Here is an 18,665-nt window from a genome sequence, read left to right as displayed (position 1 = left end):
AATGCATTGATCGTGGCATGTGTGCATTGATCCAGGTCCACCATCTGGCTGTGTGTGATAAGCACAGTGGCATCTTTGCATTTCCACTGTCATTCATTGCGCTACAATTTGGCTGCAGGGGAGTAGTGGCTGGGATTAGCCCTGTTCTGCTACTTACTTGCATTTTAAGTTGACACCTCTACAGCGGCTCAGACCACATTACAAACTGAAACACATACGCACGACTTAGTGATGTGACACTCCTCAATAAGCTTACTCCACTAGCTACTCAACAATCTGTAATTGGATTTGTAGGAATAACAGCAAAAGATTTCCTAAGAATTGCTGGGGACAGAAGGTGAAGTTTTCTCATTATTGGCAAAAGGCTAGGTATAGATCTTAGGCGATTGGTATTTTCCATTAAAAAAACCTGCCAGCAGTTTGCAGGACTTTTTCAAAAAAAAAAAAACAAACCAGCAAAATAGGGTCCAGGGAGATGTGGGGTTTGCACTTGTTCTTTTCATTCTCATCACATAGAAGCAGACAGGGATCTTGTTACCCTCCCCCAAAAATTGAGAGAAGGCGGGGAGGAAAACCAACTTTCGGAGGCCCCCTGCAGCCCGCTGGCTTTGTTCGGCTGGGAGTGACCCGGGAGCATTCCTCAGGAGGGCACGTCCCCTCCCTTGGCGCGGGGCTGCCCGCCCGAGGAGAAAGCTTCCCAGGATGGCAGTCTGAGAGATGCTGCGCTCCAGCTTACGCATCCCATACACTTGCCAAAAGTCTTTGTTTCATAACACCACTTTTTTTTTTTTTTTTTACTTTTTTTCTTTTTTTTTTTTTTTAATTATAAAGTCAAGTTTACACAAGAGAAAATCCCTTAAGTGGAGCTCGACGAATGTTGACTCCTACAATGAGTAAGCAGCTTTCTTAACTTCTGTCTGTAACTCAGCTATGGAAAGGCACAGAAAACACCATCATTAATTAGCCTGTTCATCTCGGATTCTGCCCTGTCTGGATGGTGGCACTATTTTAGGATATTTCTGAGCCGGCATGCTTGAGCCCCTGTTTGTGGGTCATGCCAATAGCACCGACAGTCATGATGACAGGCAGAACGAGCTCATGGATCCCAGCACCTTAGGTGATTGTTGACCTTAATTATACTTCCTGGGTGGGGGAGAGCACAAACTTGCCTAAGCAGGGAAAATTCCAGAGAAGAAGTTAGTGGAGGCCTTTGTCTCTGCTTTTGGTTTAGGTCAGCTTTCTCGCTGGTGTTCCTTCTGCACCAGCACAAGCAAGCGAGGACAGAAGGAAAACACAACGTGATTGTGGAATTGGGTATCTCAGCCTGTCCCTGAAACTTGCAGGAGAGCCAAGTGCAGTGTGAAACAGACAAGATCACCTCAGTCACAGAGATGTGCAGCTCCGAAATGGTTAAATGGGTTAAATCTTATTTATCTGAATAGAACTTGGGGGCTGTTTAGGAGAATGCTCCAGCACAAATACCTGTGGTTCACTTTGACGTTACAATTTTTTTGTTGGTTTCTTTACTTATAAATACTTGAACTGTTAGACCTTTTACTTTTTTCTCTGAGAAAGATGTATTTGTACCAGATTAGAAAAGCTAAACTGTTTCTTTACATTGAATAATCAGCCTGTCATGACAAATCTATCTACTTCTGCATGAGTAGGTGCCAGTTTGACTAGCTTCTTTTAGGCTCACACTGAGTTTTAAGCTGGATCCGTGTGCATGACTGGCAGTGCATTTGTTGGACCAGATCTAAGGAGCCAGAGAGCGTTCAGCTCCTTTTTGCCTACAAAAGAGCAGCCAGACAACCAGCAAGAGGCCTTGGATGTAGCACAAGGTGATACTTACTTAGTCAGCCATTCTTTTTTTTCAAATATTTTTTTCCATTCAGTAAACTAAGAGTTTTTCAGTTTCACAATGACACAAGGAATTAAATTATCAGTGGATTGTTTTTCTACAGCCACCATTCTTTACAGAGAAATACTGTACCAACTGAATTGTACGTTTTCCAGAACAACATAAAATTCTTTTTAAAATTAAAAAATAAAAAATAGAAGAAATTGTTGGCTATTTCTTTAAAAATGCCTCCTTGGTTTAAGAAGATGTTTTCCATTTTACAGCCACACCATCCCATTTTATTGTGAATTTTTGGAGCTTTTTTCTTAAGGGGGACAGCTTTGTTAAGATATTGTTTGTGATTTTTCCAGTTTTGACTTTGAGCTACTTCTGTGTTCATTCTGTCTTGTCTCATCAGTGTATCGGTGCCATAGCTCCTAAGCCAATAGCTACTTAAGCAGTTTGATACTTTTTGTGATGTGCATTCATGAAAAAATATTTTCAAGTTACATGCAGTTTATGAATAGTGAGGTAGCTGATGTAGAGACCAGGCAGAAGGCAGAAAATACCCAAGATGTTTATGTCTTGTCTTTGCTTACCACCTCCTACAATCTGAACAGCCACAGAAATCCAAAGCCACTTTTGTTTATGCCGAGTGTTCCTTGCTTAGCAATCCATATTTTGCTCACTACCTGTATATTTTGAGCTGTTCTGAAACAGTGGTAGAGACCAAACATAAATGTGATCCCTAGGGTGATCAAAGATTTAATCTGACCAGATGGGACAAACTTGAGAAAGATTTTGACTTTCCACTCTGTTTTGCAACAAGAAAGGCTGATTTTTTTTTTTCTCCCGTCCTTTCTTTGTTAGCAAAGGCAGAGATCAGGCCATCCCCAGAGGAATGAGCAGGTGTGGCCATTTACAAGCATGTCTGGTTATATTATAAACCAACATAAGAAAAGTTTGAAATGGTTTGAAAAGATCTGCTAAACAGTTTTAATGTTTCATCCCAAATCCTATTTACTCAAACAAGAGCCGATCAAGGTCACAGTACAACCCAGCCTGCTCAAACCTTTAAAGCTCATGTAATTTTATTTATTTTTTTTAATTTTTTTTTTTTTTTTCTCCTCTTCTAACTGAATAGGTACATTTTGGTAATCCTGAATAGGTACATTTTGGTAATCCTTGCCTCTGGACAAGCACAGAAGTCTTTTTCTTTCTGAATGGCTAATAACAGAGCCGTTCTTCCTGTCTAATGATGAAAGAGGTGGCAGTCAAGTTCTTTCTCTTAGATGTACTGTGCACTCATGGCTGACCACGAACCATTTTGAAACCTACAGCTTCAGGAATTGCTCTCTCTCTCATACAACTCTGGTTTGATTTTGTTGCTGTGGATTACAAGCAATTTACTACATTTTTTAAATTTTACTTTTGTCCCCCAGTCTATGGACACAGTAAAGAATTTACTTTTTAAATGTCAAATAAATGCAGTTCACCAGACTGTATTTTTTTAATAGTGAGAGGACAATACATTATCAGAATTCTGGTGTAAAGTCAGTTTGCATCCTCCCAAAATTCTACCAAAGGAGGACTGAAAACCCTAGTAAAGGTTTTGTGGGTTATTTTCTTTTTACTATGAGAAGATTGCAAAATTTTTAGTCATTTAAGGAGATGGTTTTTAAGGGAGTGTTTGGGGGTTTTTTGCCCTGAAAGACTCCACCACTCTCAATATTTTTCTGAGTTGAGCAGCTCTCAGCTGGCTGGGTAATGATCTCGGAAACTGCCCTGCCAGTGTTTCACATTCGAATTCACCTTCCCAAATCCACGGCATAATTTTTGGCCAAAGTAATGTCAGTCACTGCTGTCTGCGGCGAGTACAAACAGGACCCCCTAATGGCAGCCATTTTTATTTGTTTCTTAAGATCCAAAGGCTGCTGAAAGAACAATTGGATAAAGTTGAGGATTGGAGAAGCTTGATTTTCTTGTTCCAGTGAAATGAAACTCCCGTTCTTTTTTTTCTTCCCCTTTCCCTTAAAAGCCGGAGTCAGCTAGGGGGTTGTAGCTGTGTCAAAGCCGTTGGGATGCCACTGCTGATCACTTTAATTACTAGGACTAAGGAGGATAAAATTAAAAGTAGCACCATTGAAGCAGTGGAAGAAAGCTTGCCGAGATGTCAGTGAACTGTGAAATATAAAAATTGCATACCAATACATTTTTATAGGAGGGAAACAAGGAATTACATTACTTATTCTTGAAGAGTTTGTCCTTAAATAGTGAAGTTTTCCTCACTGTGAATCTGCACGGCAGATCTTTAAACCATTACAAAATAGTTGGGGGGAAATAACAAAGAAAACTGTAATGTTTCTGGCATGTCAGAGGGTGGAAGATTTTACTGAGTTTTCTTTTCAATTGTACAGGGAAAAATAAGTCACTGTATGTGTGTTTGCTTGGTCCTTTCTTGGTGCAGTGCTTCTTTTCATATCTCCTGGGTTGTTTTTTTTAATATTTTTGTTTGTGCCTCTGTACCTCTCTCAAGTCCTTTTCGTTCCAAATTCTAGCTTGATATGCTGTTTAACTATTTTTCTGTACCTCAAAACTTACTCTGTCTACTTTTTCTGCTCTCGGTTTCATTGCCCCTTCTTACCAGTGTTTCTTCTGCCAAGCTCAGTAACGGAGGGTTCAAATACCTGAATTGAATTTAAGCAAGAACTAGGCTGGTTTTTCCCTTATCCGCTGGTGATGATTGGCTTAATCAGCACAAACACAAGCCACCATAATCTGTGTTTGCTTGGAGATCCCCGGGATGTTAATGACTATGCTAATAATTCAGGATGCAAGTTCTCTTTCAGGAGAAGGGGAGGAAAGAAGGAGAAATCAGCCAGCTCAGTTTAGGGCATTTTTGTCACAAACACGTAACTGGCCCCATTTTAAATTACATGTGCTGAAGTAGATTAAATTGTTTGACGTTGAACCATGTGGGAATCTTAGTTTTGTACATTCATTCTTGGAAGTCATTTAAGTTCCTATATCCAAGGAATTAGGAATATTAGAGATTTGAGCAGTTTTATTTCAAGTAAAATTCAATGTAATTAATGTTAGCAAATACTGTGGGTCGAAATAAAACCGTTTGCTGTGTCAGTTGGCTGGCTAGAAATTAAATTAAATTGATCTATTATAGTGCGGGGGGGGGGGGGGGGCGGGGAGCTTTCCAGTTGTCTTTCTAATGTGTACTTCACCAAATAAATTTTTGATAGAACTGTTGCTCTGTGCCTTCTGGGAAGTTAAAGGGTGAGAAAGCAAACAAAGCCCATGTGCCATCCCGCTGCCTCGCAGGGCCCAGGCAGAATTTTCTATCCAGGGGAGGACATTAGGAGAAAAGTAAATCAAGGCAATCTGATAGGGAATCGGGACTCTGTCACTCAGAGGCGAGATATTGTGCTGTGTCCATATACTTTGTTTACTGTAGGGTTTTATGAGTTGTAACCTGCCCATGCAAGCTGTTAATGAGGCTAAATCTTTCTGCTGGAGGATTGAATTACAGCACACCTCTGGGCTAATGGTTATAAACAGAAAGTCCCATTAGGGCTGCATTCTGATTCAGTAATTTGCATTTTTTCTATTGTGCCGAGAACAATGCTGAGTAAATAGCTACAAACAAACAATTTACATGGAAATGGATAAAATGTACCTAATTAGTATTTTGCACTTGTTTTATTAATGATTGCTTAAACTAAATAGCACTTAGCAGCAGCTCTCACCAGCCTCTGCAGGTGTGGGATGCTCAAGTTTCTGGGTTGATGGGAAGGTTGCCAGAATGGCTCTCCAAAATTAGGCAGTTTGTTATATTCCACTTAGTTCAGGTCAACAGCCTGTACCTGGGATTTATCCAGGTCATTATGTCAATAATACATAAACTTATTGGCAGGTTAGATTTAAGCCAAGCACTGACTTCTTTGCACTTTATGAGCATTTCTGATATTGAGGGGAAGAACAGTCCTGACTTAGCAAAAATCCCATGCTTATGGTGAAAACTGAAATAGTTTCTCTTATGGAGATGGTGAGTCTTATAGATATGTTTAAACAGATCTTTTTCTGAACTTTTTTTATCGTGGTGGGTTAGTCTTTTGCAAAATTTCATGCTGCAGAACTTTGCTTATTTATGTAACTGAAATATTATCATTATTCTAATTTATGAGCTTTAGTGAGACAGCACTATCTGGCATAGTTCCAGTATGATTCCTTTAATTATTGACCAAAGCCCCACTAGTAGGATGTTTTAAAGGGATGCAAAGTCTTTTCTGCTCTGAGTACATCTATTATTCTTGCAGTCATTTTCGTTAGGTTTTTTGGGTTTTTTAAAAGAAAAATATCCATTAAAGTCAAAGAACATGCCTCATATTTGATGCCACTTTATACTTTGAAGTCAAGTTGGTGCTTGGAGTAAGCAAGAGCAATATCTGGCTTCTCAGTTCAGTTCTGTGACAGAATACTACTCAAATGAGTAATTCAATTTAGTAAAACTATTTTATAACCACAGTAAATCTTTACTCAAATCACTCATTGGGTGTGATTACTTTGAGACTAAAGTGTCTGCAAATTTTCATCAAGGTGTTTTTATAGAACATAATTTATAAATGCTTTACATTGCAAATCATCAGGTTTCTAATGCAGTAATAATTTGGGGAACGCTTAAAAAAAATAATCTGACGCATGGATGTCTTTAAAAATTGTGGTGTGACACCCAACTGATATCGAGCGTCCTATTTATAATGTGGGCCAAGCACCATGCTGTAAACCAGTTCCTATCATGATGATCAGATTGAGAATGAAATTGCATTTCTGTCAATTACTGAGTTGGCAACTGTTCAATATATCTTAGCAGCAAGATGAAGAGCGGCGTCGGCAGCTGAGAGAGAGAGCTCGTCAGCTAATAGCAGAAGCTCGATCTGGAGTGAAGATGTCAGAACTTCCCAGCTACACTGAAATGGCTGCAGAAAAGTTGAAAGAAAGGTCAAAGGCATCTGGAGGTGAGCTGAGGAACCTTGTATCTTACTCCTATGGTAACCTAGAAACCAGAGACCTTTTTGGGTGTCACTTTCCTTCGCACTTCAAAACGCTGTTGTTCATCAGGTGAATGTCTCAAAAGACCTGGCCGTAGATGTGTTTCCTAAATTCACGTTGTGCCACCTAATTTCCAACAGTTAAAAGAAGAGCATACATGTGATTGAAAGAAAAATATGTTGTGTGAACGAGTAGCTCATGTTGGCCAATGATTTACAGATTTCTTATTACTGACAGTTTCTTAGAATTTCATGGTTCTTGCTTCTCTTCAATATATATTTTTGTATAGGAACATGGACATAGTTTTGGGGAAAAACAGCATTTGAAATACTTAAGAAGTGTTGTTTTGTATTAAATGTGTTCAAAAGAAGAGAATTTTAAAGGTGGTCTGTGAGAGGTAGGGCAACAACCTTTTGACTTTAAATGGCAGTCTTTTGACAGACCACTTGCCTTTACAGGTTTTGAGTTGTAATATTGCTATAATGTTATTAAGCTGACTTTGAAATACCATTAAAATTCATATACCTGCCATTGCTATGAGCTGGAGTAATGTAGTGTCACTCAAACTCAAATGGGTGCTGAGCACATGTTTCAGTGCAGGCTTCTTGCTCTTTTAATGTCTTCTACATATTCTAAGGGAAATAGTGTTTCTCAAACTAACTCATAATCATAAGCCAAAGGGTAAGGAAAATCCAGCTTGATACTGACAGTGCGTGTAGATTCAGCAAAAATATTTATTTCTTCTCTACTACATGTATTAGGCATATAAATGCCTAAATATTTAAATACAGTCTTACTGCACCCTAAGCCCTACACTTCTGTTCCATTTAACACCAAAGAGAAAGCAGTGAGTTTTGCATCTCCCTTTTAGTCTGGTCTTCAGTTTTGCTCTCTTTGCCCAGTAAACCAAGCTTGCCAACATAACTCTCTTTTGTGGCAAGTAGAGAAATTCTATCCTTGATGGCAGTAAGACAGGCTGAGCCAAATGACACAGGACTTGGGTATTACCTAGGCCAGGGTGTTCTTCATCCCTCTTCACAGTTCATGATTCTCCATCCTACATTATTTCATTACTTCCTTCTTCCTGTGCATGCCTGTGCGTAGCTGTTCCTGCCATACCTTCTCTCAAAGTAGGGTCTTTGGTTCTATCCTGGGTGCTCAGCTGGATAACAGTGACCCTGTTTTGTTGCAGTGACTCAGTTGTAGAATTGCTAAATATCCCAGTGTGCTGCTTTCTGGGATGTGGTCGTCCTCTTCATATTTTCCTCTGTATTTTGCCATTTCTCTTCCTGCCCTTCATGCAATTTGTAAGCAGTCAGAGAGGTAGCTGTGCATATATATTGAAAGAAAACTGTATTTGTAGGCGGAGATTGCATATGCACCCAGAGAGTTTAGTGTTACTAAAAGAGCAGACAGTATCAGCATTGATGACAACTCATTTATAAAGCAATCACCACTCTACCTATTGGGTTTTTTCCAGCTTTCTACTTTTGCATTGATTTATACTTCCTACTTGGATTTTTTTTTTTGTTCATGCAATAGTTTGACCAATCTTTTTGAACTTCTCTTGGACCTAAAGTTTTCATTCCCTGTCTTGTTTTATCCCTCTTTGCTCTTTTTGTGTCAGTGTGGATTTTATAGCATTTTCTTCTGCTTCCTCCTTCTCAAAGAGTTTCCTTATGGCACATCTTCCATATAATTTAACCACACCATTGGTATTTTCAGGTGCTACACCAAATCTCCCCTAAAGAAATTAATTTTTCTAAAATGTAGTAGTTCTGTGAAATGGCACCAACACTTTACAGACCAAATTAATTGGAATTACTTCTGGGTTTAGTCTTTTTGGTTTTTCAATTTCCACCAAAAATTAGGATTTAATAGACAGTATCCTTATTACTACTGGACTTTGAATGTTTCCCCTAACTGCATTCACATTTTTATTGTGTGGAGTCCTGTATTCCCTATACAATACCCAAGACAAGCTTATTATCTTGTGTTTTCTGAGTTCTCTCGTCCATTATACATCATTAATCTCTTCTCCTGCATTGATTGCAATTACTTTTTGATTTACAAAAAGGTAATTTACCAAATAATTTTACTCTCGATTCAATTATTTCAAGAAAAAAAGTGGCATTTCAGCGCTGGGATTCTGGAGTCTTTAAAGACTAACTTCTTCCTTACAACTGTAGGTAAAAGTGTGATCTCTTCCATTGTTTCTATGTACTCATTAAGAATTTCACGCTTTGGCACTGGTGCAATATTCTTTGTTAAAAGGCTTTATTTAACCAAGGTCTGAGAAACTCAAATGACTATGCCAAGTTGAAACTTTCCTGGATAAGCAGCATCCCTAGCTATGAAATCCAGTCTTTTTCATAGGTTATTTGGCATGTGAGACAGAAAATACTTCTTCCTGCCAACTGCCAGAGGGTTTGGGATGGCAGCTTCAAATTTATTAGATGTCCTATTAGCTTCGGGCCGATAAGCGGATGCCTTGAGATGGATCCAGGGACAGTATCGAGATAGAGATCCAAATATCCCCTCTTTTCCTAGCAGCACCGGGACAACAGAATTGACATATTATCTAGGAATTGTCCCTGAGCAGTGGAACACCCGTCTGCTCTTCTGGGATTTGGGTGGTGTGTTTTCTTTACTCTCTGGCACATCTCCATCCTTTATTTGAGCTGGTGTCGGTGTGAGGAAGTGGCTCAGACCCAGGGGTGGTGAGGACAGGGCATGTTCAAGGTCTCACTTCTGAGGCAGTGATCTTCGGGGAGTGTATGTGGTGGCACAGCCTTACTCATCATGCTTAGTCTCCAGCTCATGCAACGAGTGTTAGGTCCTTAATATTTTTAGCAGGCAGTGTTTCTATCTGTCGACAGTTACTGCTGTAATTTCTTGTCCTGACATCAGATTTCTTGTACACGGAACCGGTATTTCAACTCTGCATTTCTTCCATTCCCTGCCTTTATTACTGTGCCCAGGCTCCTGTCACATCCTGTAGCCTTAAACAGAACTCTGTACCTGGAAGTAAATAAACTAAATATCTCAACATCCACAAGCCTGAGGGATTTCCCAGAGACAATGCTGAAGGCTGGAGATACCTTCCCTGAAGAGCAAGTGCTGTTTGTGCAGCTTCTCCCAGTAACGTGATCCAGCCCCCATTAATGCTTTTACTTCACTATGAAAATTATTCATTTTTCATTTAATCTAGAAATTGGTGCAGTCAGCTGCAAATCCTTTGCGTGTGGACAAGCTTAAACCAAGTCAAGAGAATATCAGTTTAACCACAAATTAGGCCTGACCCTAATCTGAGTAGTAAGACATGAGAGCTATAAAATGTCTCTGGGTCTCTTTCCACCAATATTCTGGCATTTCCACATGGTTCCAAAAGATACTTATTTCCCTCCCTCCAGTCCAGACAGCAATCCATGCTGTGCAGGTGATGGTCAGTGCTTTTAAGTTGTTGACTCAATCCTTTTATCTTTTATTTTGTTCATTCCTTCATTACATAGTAAAGCTTTACTGTTTTTCTGGGATTCAAATTTACATACTTTCCAAGGAAGCAGTACTTCAGTCCTTCAGTCGTTTTCTAAATATCTGCCCTGGTTCTAGACCAAGTGCTTTAAGTTTTTCACACTAGCAATTTGTTCTTTTCATCAAAGATATCTGTTATCTCTTCGTCATGTTGTTCCTTTTATCATTTATAATTGCAAAATCTTGTTGTAACATGCTGCCTAAACACATTTCCCTTTTAATACACTGGAAGAACATTGAACCGGAAAAAAACCCTAGAGTAATTTAAATCAAGGAATCTAGATTTTTAAAGATACTTGAAAAATTCTGAAATAACTTCAAATTACTGCTCTTAATTGATTTTTTTTTAATAAAATGTAAATGTCCTGATAATCATATTCAGTCAAAATCTGCTAACTTTAAATTAAATACTAGGTCAGGTCATTATCTGATACCAGAAACTAGTGTCTTCCACATTGCCATCTCTTTTGTTTCCTAAAATGGTGGTGTCAAAGGCAGTGCCTCTGATCTCATCTTGCTATATTAAATTAAAGAAAATCAAATAATCTAATATAAGCATTCCCTTAGTATGCAGGAGTCTTAAACCCTGTCATCTTGTTTAGATTGTTTTGACACATCTAGCATGCGGTGGGGTGACTGGTAGCTGTGAGCTGACCTTGTGAGCTGACTCCTTTGGGTGATTCCAAAAGTCATTGCCTGCTTCTAGGCCCCAGGTGGATTTGGTTTCCCATGAGAGTCTCTTTTTCTTCCCTTCTGCCTCTTCCACAATAGCCCAGTCATGCTTTCAGTGTGCCCCTGTGAACTCCAGGATGTATCTGAGAGTTCCTTGGCCTGAGTGCCACTGAGCTTCTCCAACACCATCATGAAGGATTTATAGTGGTGTGCAAAGTCCAGCTCCTCATCAGAAACAGTAGAGCAGCTTTGAAGGAAATTCAAAACCATCAAAACTATCAAAATTGCTGCTGTTGTTGCTTTACTGTTCTCTGTTTTCTCTTCAGTCTGCTTTTTATCCCTTTACTTTTTGTCCTTTTTTCCACTTCATGAAGATCATGCTGTGCTATTCTACTTTGTTCACTTATCTCTGCCCTTCCTGAAACAGCAGGAGTCCAGATCCCAGTATCACCTGTGTGAGTTTAAGTGGAAACAGAGGGGGTGTCTCAGAGAGTTGGGAGTGTTTCTGCCCACCCACTTCCACACCTGAAGCACAATCTGTCAGGTCACAGGTCTGGTCGCAGATCTTGGATTGGCTGCCAGGAGATGTTCTTCTCCATAGCTCTGGCTCAATCTGGGGAAGCTTGGAAGAAAGCTGAGCCTTCTAGAGTAGAGCCTAAGGAGAACACATGAAGGGGAGTCCAGGGAAGTCATGGTGCTCAGCTGAAGCACAGGGGTCCTGCTTCACAGGCTGCTGCTCCATCACACACACAACTGATGGTGGATAAGTGGGACACTGGAGTGGGAACCTCTTTGCTCCTGTCTGTGGCAGCAAGAGCCTTACCCTATATCAGCAGAGGTCTGTGAAAGGTGTTGATTAGTTACAGGGCAATTGAGGGGGCAGCTGGTTAGAAAAAAGTAGTAGACATAAAAAAATCAACAGGCTCCTAAAATGGGAATTATAGGTGCTGTGGAGATAAAGGAATAGAGTAAAGATGCAGTTGTATGACCTTCATGACAGCAGTGTAAGCTTCAGGGCTGGGAATGTGGTTGTGTTTCCAAGCCATGAGTGATCAGCACCAATCCTGGTCCAAACCTCTGGGATTCAGAATTATGGCATCATGGTACTATATTTATATGATGTTTGAATATACCCATGTCCTATATTTATAATTTGTATTTTTTTTTTGTCCTAAGATATTTTAAAGTTCCTTCAGTTACTGTCTTGTTTCTTCAGACGTACTTTAGCCTCTTCCTTTTTATCATTTTTACACATACGCATGTATACATAGGAAAAAAATGTTAGGGGAAGTCTGAACAAGTGTAGATACCATTTGATATGAGATCTAAAAGTGAGTAAATATAATGTATCTACTTACTTTGAAAGTACTCATCTAGCTTTTATGGACTTGAATTTCATTAGATATTTGTATTGAAAATGTGAGTCAGGATTTTTTCTGGGATCTGCTTCACAATTCAGAACTTGCTATTTGATCTTCTTCAGGTTACTTACTCTTTCTGTGCCATAATTTACCTACATCATCATCATAACTGTAATTATAATAATTGCCTACTTCATAAAACATTATGGGGCTCATTTATGAGTTATATTCATAAGCTGCTCTGAGAAACTTGGTAGAAAGATTCCATAAAAATATAAGTACAACTATTATTTTATTTAAAATGTGTGTAGCTTACAGACAATGCTGATGAAAAGTAGTGCAGTAAAGCACTTTTAACTTATTCATCAATGACTTGGATGAAGGAGAAGATGCCTGCTCAGCAAGTTCACTGGTGCCAGGAAGCTGGGAGCAGTGGCTGATACCCCAGAGGGCTCTGAGCCCTTCAGAGGGACCTGGACAGCCTGGAGAGATGGGCAGGGAAGAACCTCCTGGAATTCCACAGGGGCCAGTGCAGGGTCCTGCAGCTGGGCAGGAACAGCCCCAGGCACCAGCACAGGCTGGGGTGCCCTGCTGGGCAGCAGCTCTGCACAGAAGGACCTGGGGGTGCTGCTGGACAAGGAGCTGTCCATGGGCCAGCCCTACCCTGGGGACAAGAAGGCCAAGGGGACCCTGGGCTGCATCAGGAACTGCATTGGCAGCAGGGCAGGGAGGTGATCCTGCCCCTCTGCTCAGCCCTGGGGAGGCCAGTCTGGAGTGCTGGGTCCAGTTCTGGCATCCTCAGGACAAGGGAGACCTGGAGCTCCTGGAGAGGGTCCAGCAGAGGGGGACAGAGATGATGAAGGGACTGGAGCACCTCAGTTCTGAGGAGAGGCTGGGGGAGCTGGGGCTGCTCAGCCTGGAGAAGAGACACTGGGAGGAACCTCATCCATGTCTGTCAGTGCCTGCTCTGGGATGGCCCTGGGTGAGCAGGGAGGTTGGAGCAGATGATCCACAGTGGTCCCTTCCAGCCTGACCCATCCTGGGGTTTTGGTAAAGCAGCAATTCATGAGCGTGCTCTCACTGCACCTGACATAGTTGCTTACTGAGCATGATGTTCCAGGTGGTAGCATTCCTCCTAGTACAGGAGGAGACTTTAAAAGCTAGGCATGTACAGTGATCACTGCTCTGGGATGTACAAGGTCAGGGAGTAGCAAGTCTCACCAAGCTGGGAACTCAGTACCTGGAGCCTTTCTGAGGAGACAGGAGCTCGAGGTCCTTCTGCTGCCCAGACCCATCTGAACCAGCCACATGGCGGCTTTGGCACCCATTCTGCAATTTAGAGAACTGGGAGCCTGGGAGAAACCATTTTGACTCAAGTTACCCAGAGGTTCAGCACAGGGAACAGCCAGTGCTGAGGCCAGGCTCTGCCTTTATTGGAGCAGGAGTTTCCAGCAGAGACCCCCATATGTTTAATGAATTGCCTCAGTTTAAAGATACATCCAGAAGTGGACAGACTGGAGTCTCCTTCCAGACTTATTTAATTATTTGCATTTTAATCATAACTCAGCTTGTTCCCTAAAGCAGTCATTTTTTTTTTGAGTGATGTGTTGCATGTACATATGGAAATACTAACCTTAATGCTGTGTGTTCCTACAGATGAGGATGAGGATGATGATAATATTGAGATAGATACTAATGAGGAGGCTCCTGAATGCTCTGTTACTGGAGGTGGAGATGAACTTACTAACCTAGAAAATGACCTTGATTCAACGGGTAATTTAAATAATGGCTATTTTGTGTATTTTGCATGACTAACACTCCATCATCATATAAATACTGATGTGCTGCTTGTCTCTCTGTCAGCTTTATTTCCATGTGCCTTTTCAGGTCTCTTAAACCCTAATGTTTAATATCCTGAATTCATGTTTAGTTGAAGTTTAAAATCAACAAAATCATTATTTCCAACGATATTAGATTTAAATGTCTCTTTCTCTTTTGATGGGGAAGGGGCTCTAGGCCACGTTGGTAAGGCAGAGCCACCTGAAAGCACCCTGCCTGGGTTGTGCCACGTGGGCAGAGGGATGAGCAATTGTGTGGGTGACTACAGCTGCCACTCTGCACACCATCCTGGCCCATCTGCTCAGGGAAGAGGAGAAAATGTGTCTTTCTGTGTTCATATTGACTTGGTGTCTCTCTGGTGCCTTCCAAGGACCAGTTCTTGTGTTTACACCTTGTTGCAACAGTGGGGGGCATGGAGGTATAAATATGAGCAGAAGCAGTCCTATTTACTTACGAGTGTTCAAATAACAGGGGTTTTATAAACACATGAAGTCACAGGAGTGTTACTTCCCCCTTTCAAAAAAAAGCCCAGCTGGAATTTAGATGTTAAATGTGGTGCTGAATACATTGGAATCCTACAGTTAGCTCAGGCCTGGAGTAACTTGGCCAGCACAGGACTGTGTCTTGAAACAGGCAGTACAAGAGAGAATATCTTCAGCATCCTCTGGCTTGATTCTGTGCATGCCAGTTAGACCCAAATGTGTAGTCCATAATATGTTAAATCAGAACCTTATTTAGTGGTTTTTTCTTTGTAAATTAAACCAACAGTGGTGTGTATATAGCATTTTGTAGTCTTGCTTGCATGCAAAGGATTTGAGTAATGTCCTTTATTTTTTTCTGTTTGAGGATTTCCAGACACATAAGAAAATATATTTATTGTTTCCAGCACTTGAATTTAGCTTACTTAAATCAGAATCCTGTCAAATAATTTTCCAATAGAAACTGGTTAATTTTAGAAGGAAGAGAAGCTGAATAAGTGAATATTCCTGTCCCAGTGCCCAGTGACCTACCAACATTTATTTCTGTGGGCCTTTTTTTCTGAGAAGTACCTTTTCAGGGATACAAACCCACTGCCCAGTTCTCCATGCCCACCATGGGGAGACATCCTGGAAAAGACCTGGGACATGATTTTGCAGTTCAGTCTGCACAGTAGCCAGGGGTACAGACAAGTAAGGAAGAAGATGGGCAGTAATACAGAAAGCAGTCTAGTGTTGTGGTAGAAATTACACTACATGAATTTTGGTTTTAATCTTCCAGTCATACCAAGTGTAGCCTGAATCTCCTGGGAACACCTAAAAGTACAACTGTCAAGTGACATCTCAGATTTGGGATCATTATGGACCATCTTAATTAGTCCCATGCTGAATCTTAGCCCCTCTTACCTCTCTCAAGAAGAGGAAACTTGTTTTTACTCCTTGGTTTTAAGTACCTCTTCTGTCTGTATTTGTCAGTGTTTCTACGTGTTGTGAACCTCTTATATCATGGTTATTACATGATGTTTATGTATAAACCCACAAGAACGTGCATGTACTTACATGTGAGCCTCAATTAAGGACACCCTGACTGGGTGTGCCAGAGGAAAGGGAAACTATCCTTTTTCATAATCCAGCCCAGCCCATTGCTGCTGGAGACAGGCAGCATTTGACTGCCCACATGCCAAAAATGTTTTGGCTAATATGCATTGGAGTGCTCCAAACCTTGGAAGGAGATGTGTGGCTAAACAGTCATGACTCCACTTTCCACACCAGCTAGAAGTCACCACCCTGCAGTGAAAAACTCAGGTTGTGCACGTGGGAAAACACAGACCTGCTCTTTCCTCTGCCTGTGACCCAAGGCCCAGGTGTTAGTGCATCCCATGAGCAGGTGATGCTCTGCTGGCTCCAGTGCAGGGGTGATTTCTCCCATGGGGCTGCATGTAGAGGGTGTGTCTGGGGGCTTCTGTGCCAGTGTTCCTCTGCTTCCCTGCCCAGGGGCAGCTCCACAGTCTGTGCTGCAGCTTGCTATTAGCACTTCCTCCTCCTTATGTGTGTGTGTGTAGGTAACTCCATGTGTAGGTGTGTTACAAATTCACACAGCCAACATTGACATACAGAATGAGTATCAGTGGGAGGTAAAGTTCTCAACTGCTATTCATTTGGGCTCTGATCCAAGTTGCTAAAATTGATTAAAAAATTTGAGGGCTTCAGCAGACTTCGAGTCTGTCCCTTTGACGCAGTTCTGAAGCATTTTATGACTCCTAGTTTCAACATATTCTATGAATCATAGTAAATTATTACTGGAGAGTAGTCTTTTTTGATACTGAAATTTTATGAGAAGCTGTGCCGAGAAGGATGAACTAGTAGTTAATAAACTTGAGGGGTTATCAGTATGTAAATTATATGATAAATTTTCATCTTTAAATAAATGGCTTTTTAAGCATGTTTTTATACCAAAGTATAGATATGTACCCATTGGGAGTAACTTTAAACATTATCTACTTTCTGTGTTTTTCATCTGCTGTCTGCAAGCATGTTTACTTGTTCAGCTAAGTGTCATGTATGTTTCCCAAGAAAAAAAATCTATGTATGTTACACAAACCTGCACCAATCCCAATCACAAAAACAACTCCTTCTATTTTTTTTTTAAGTTCAAAATGATAGCAAAGTGAATTAAATCTACCTTTTAAATTGCTACATTGTTGTAGCAAGTTTGCATTGAAATGCATCTCACTATGTTGTATGTGGTATTTGCATATTTAGCAGAACAAAACAGTAAGTTGGTGGATTTGAAGCTGAAGAAGCTCCTAGAAGCTCAGCCACAGGTGGCAAATTCACTCTCCAGTGCTGCTCAGAAAACTGTAACAGATAGCTCAGAGCAAGACATTAAGGTAAGTTTTGCTTAATGCTTTTGTTTTGGTACCTGTGTGTTATGATTGAGGGTTTGTATTTTTGGAGGAGGAAAATAATTTCTTACCAAATCTTTCAGAGTCAGAAACACAGCAAATCTTCATGGCAGTGCAGTTAGGTATGCAATGCACTGGGTTTTTTCCTGTTGATTGATCAACACATTTTCTTTTTCTTTTCTTTTTTTTTTTCCCTAATCTTGATACTTGTCATTGGCAGAACACTAACAGCTGTAAGAAGCTCTCTCAATTCTGCTGCTCAGGTTGTTACTGATATCAGAAATGCAGCCAGGCTCCATCCTGCTGCTGGTGCAATCAGCAGCTGGACTACCTGACCTGAATGGGAGTGGGATTTGACTCTCAGAGATTTGCTTCCCTCCCAGTCCTGGTCCTCTGTTTTTCCTACATTAAAATTAAGCTGTGGTACACTTTAAAGGCTTACATACTTTGGGTGCTCGATGAGTGCTTCTGAGAAAAACAGACATGAGTATGTGGTGTATATGGGCACTTTGCCTATTCTTAATGTTCACCACTTCTGCATAAAGTGCCCACCAATCAATTTTCCATTTCATTTTCTTAATTAGACCCCTTTTGTTCTCGCTATTCTATTTTTTAAAAATAGTGCCTGTATGTCATTAATATCCCTATGGCTCTGGGGCACTTCCAGTTGGGTATAACTTTTCACCCACCTGCAGTCTGTGGGGGGAGCACTGCTGACTGAAAGGATTTCCTTCCCCAGATACAGAGATGCTTTGAAGTCCCAAAACAATGACTTTCATTGCTTTTCCCTTACACTGTCGGTTCCTATAAATTGGTGATGAAAGTGTGTGGCAGCAGCAGAGGACTTTCGGTCTCTATCTTTGAACAAAAGGAAGCCTGGATCAAGTCTGATTTTTGCGTTCAATTTAGCTTTCTGCAGTGGATTTAATGCAAAATGAAGCTGGCCCAAGAATAATACAATGGATTGAAAAGGCTAACTGAATTAGTGGGCTTAGAGGAATACATTTGTAAAGTGGCAGAAGTCCCCAGTCATAAAAAGGTTTCTTAAAATGGGATTTACTAGCTAATCACACTGATATTTTAGCATGTTGCCAGGCCTAAAAAATTAGCCATGTTTGTTTATTTTGGTAAAGACTCTAGTTTAGGCTGTCAGATGGTTATTATACTAATAACAAGAAGCCACCTTTTATTTAACAAAAATCTTATAACCACCTGACTAGTGCAGCTGAAAAGTCATCCAGAGGTATAAGCATTACTTGTTTAAGCCTTAATTCTGTGAAATGACACACAGGCTGCCTCTTAGGGTAATTTGGTATCATCTAACCTGACAAAAAATTGTATTTCTCTACAAAAAGCATTTGTGAAGGAGTTGATTTTTTTAAGGTTCTCCCACAAAAAGGTGCAACTTAACAGTTTATCTCTGCATGTGTCTTTTCTAAGGAAGAGTTGAAAGGCGGCGTTATAAGGAATATATGGT

The 18,665-nt window shown here is 40.6% G+C and overlaps 1 protein-coding gene across 12 annotated transcripts in view; it reads left to right on the top strand.

The window, feature by feature from the left end:
* The window catches only part of EHBP1 (EH domain binding protein 1), a 204,954-nt gene that overhangs the window by 145,588 nt on the left and 40,701 nt on the right, over nt 1-18,665 (top strand). For 3 of the 12 annotated variants that reach the window (XM_077176005.1, XM_077176001.1, XM_077175996.1), the window contains 3 exons: nt 6,723-6,867; nt 14,125-14,241; nt 17,046-17,173. In XM_077176005.1, coding sequence (XP_077032120.1) covers nt 6,723-6,867; nt 14,125-14,241; nt 17,046-17,173 — 390 coding nt within the window. Of the gene's footprint in view, nt 1-6,719; nt 6,868-14,124; nt 14,242-17,045; nt 17,174-18,665 lie in introns of all 12 variants that reach the window. The other 9 variants (XM_077176002.1, XM_077175998.1, XM_077175997.1 and 6 more) reach the window with 4 other exon arrangements.

This window comes from Agelaius phoeniceus, chromosome 3, assembly GCF_051311805.1.
Source record: "Agelaius phoeniceus isolate bAgePho1 chromosome 3, bAgePho1.hap1, whole genome shotgun sequence".
NCBI lineage: Eukaryota > Metazoa > Chordata > Aves > Passeriformes > Icteridae > Agelaius > Agelaius phoeniceus.
This window is presented reverse-complemented; position numbering and strand designations above follow the sequence as displayed.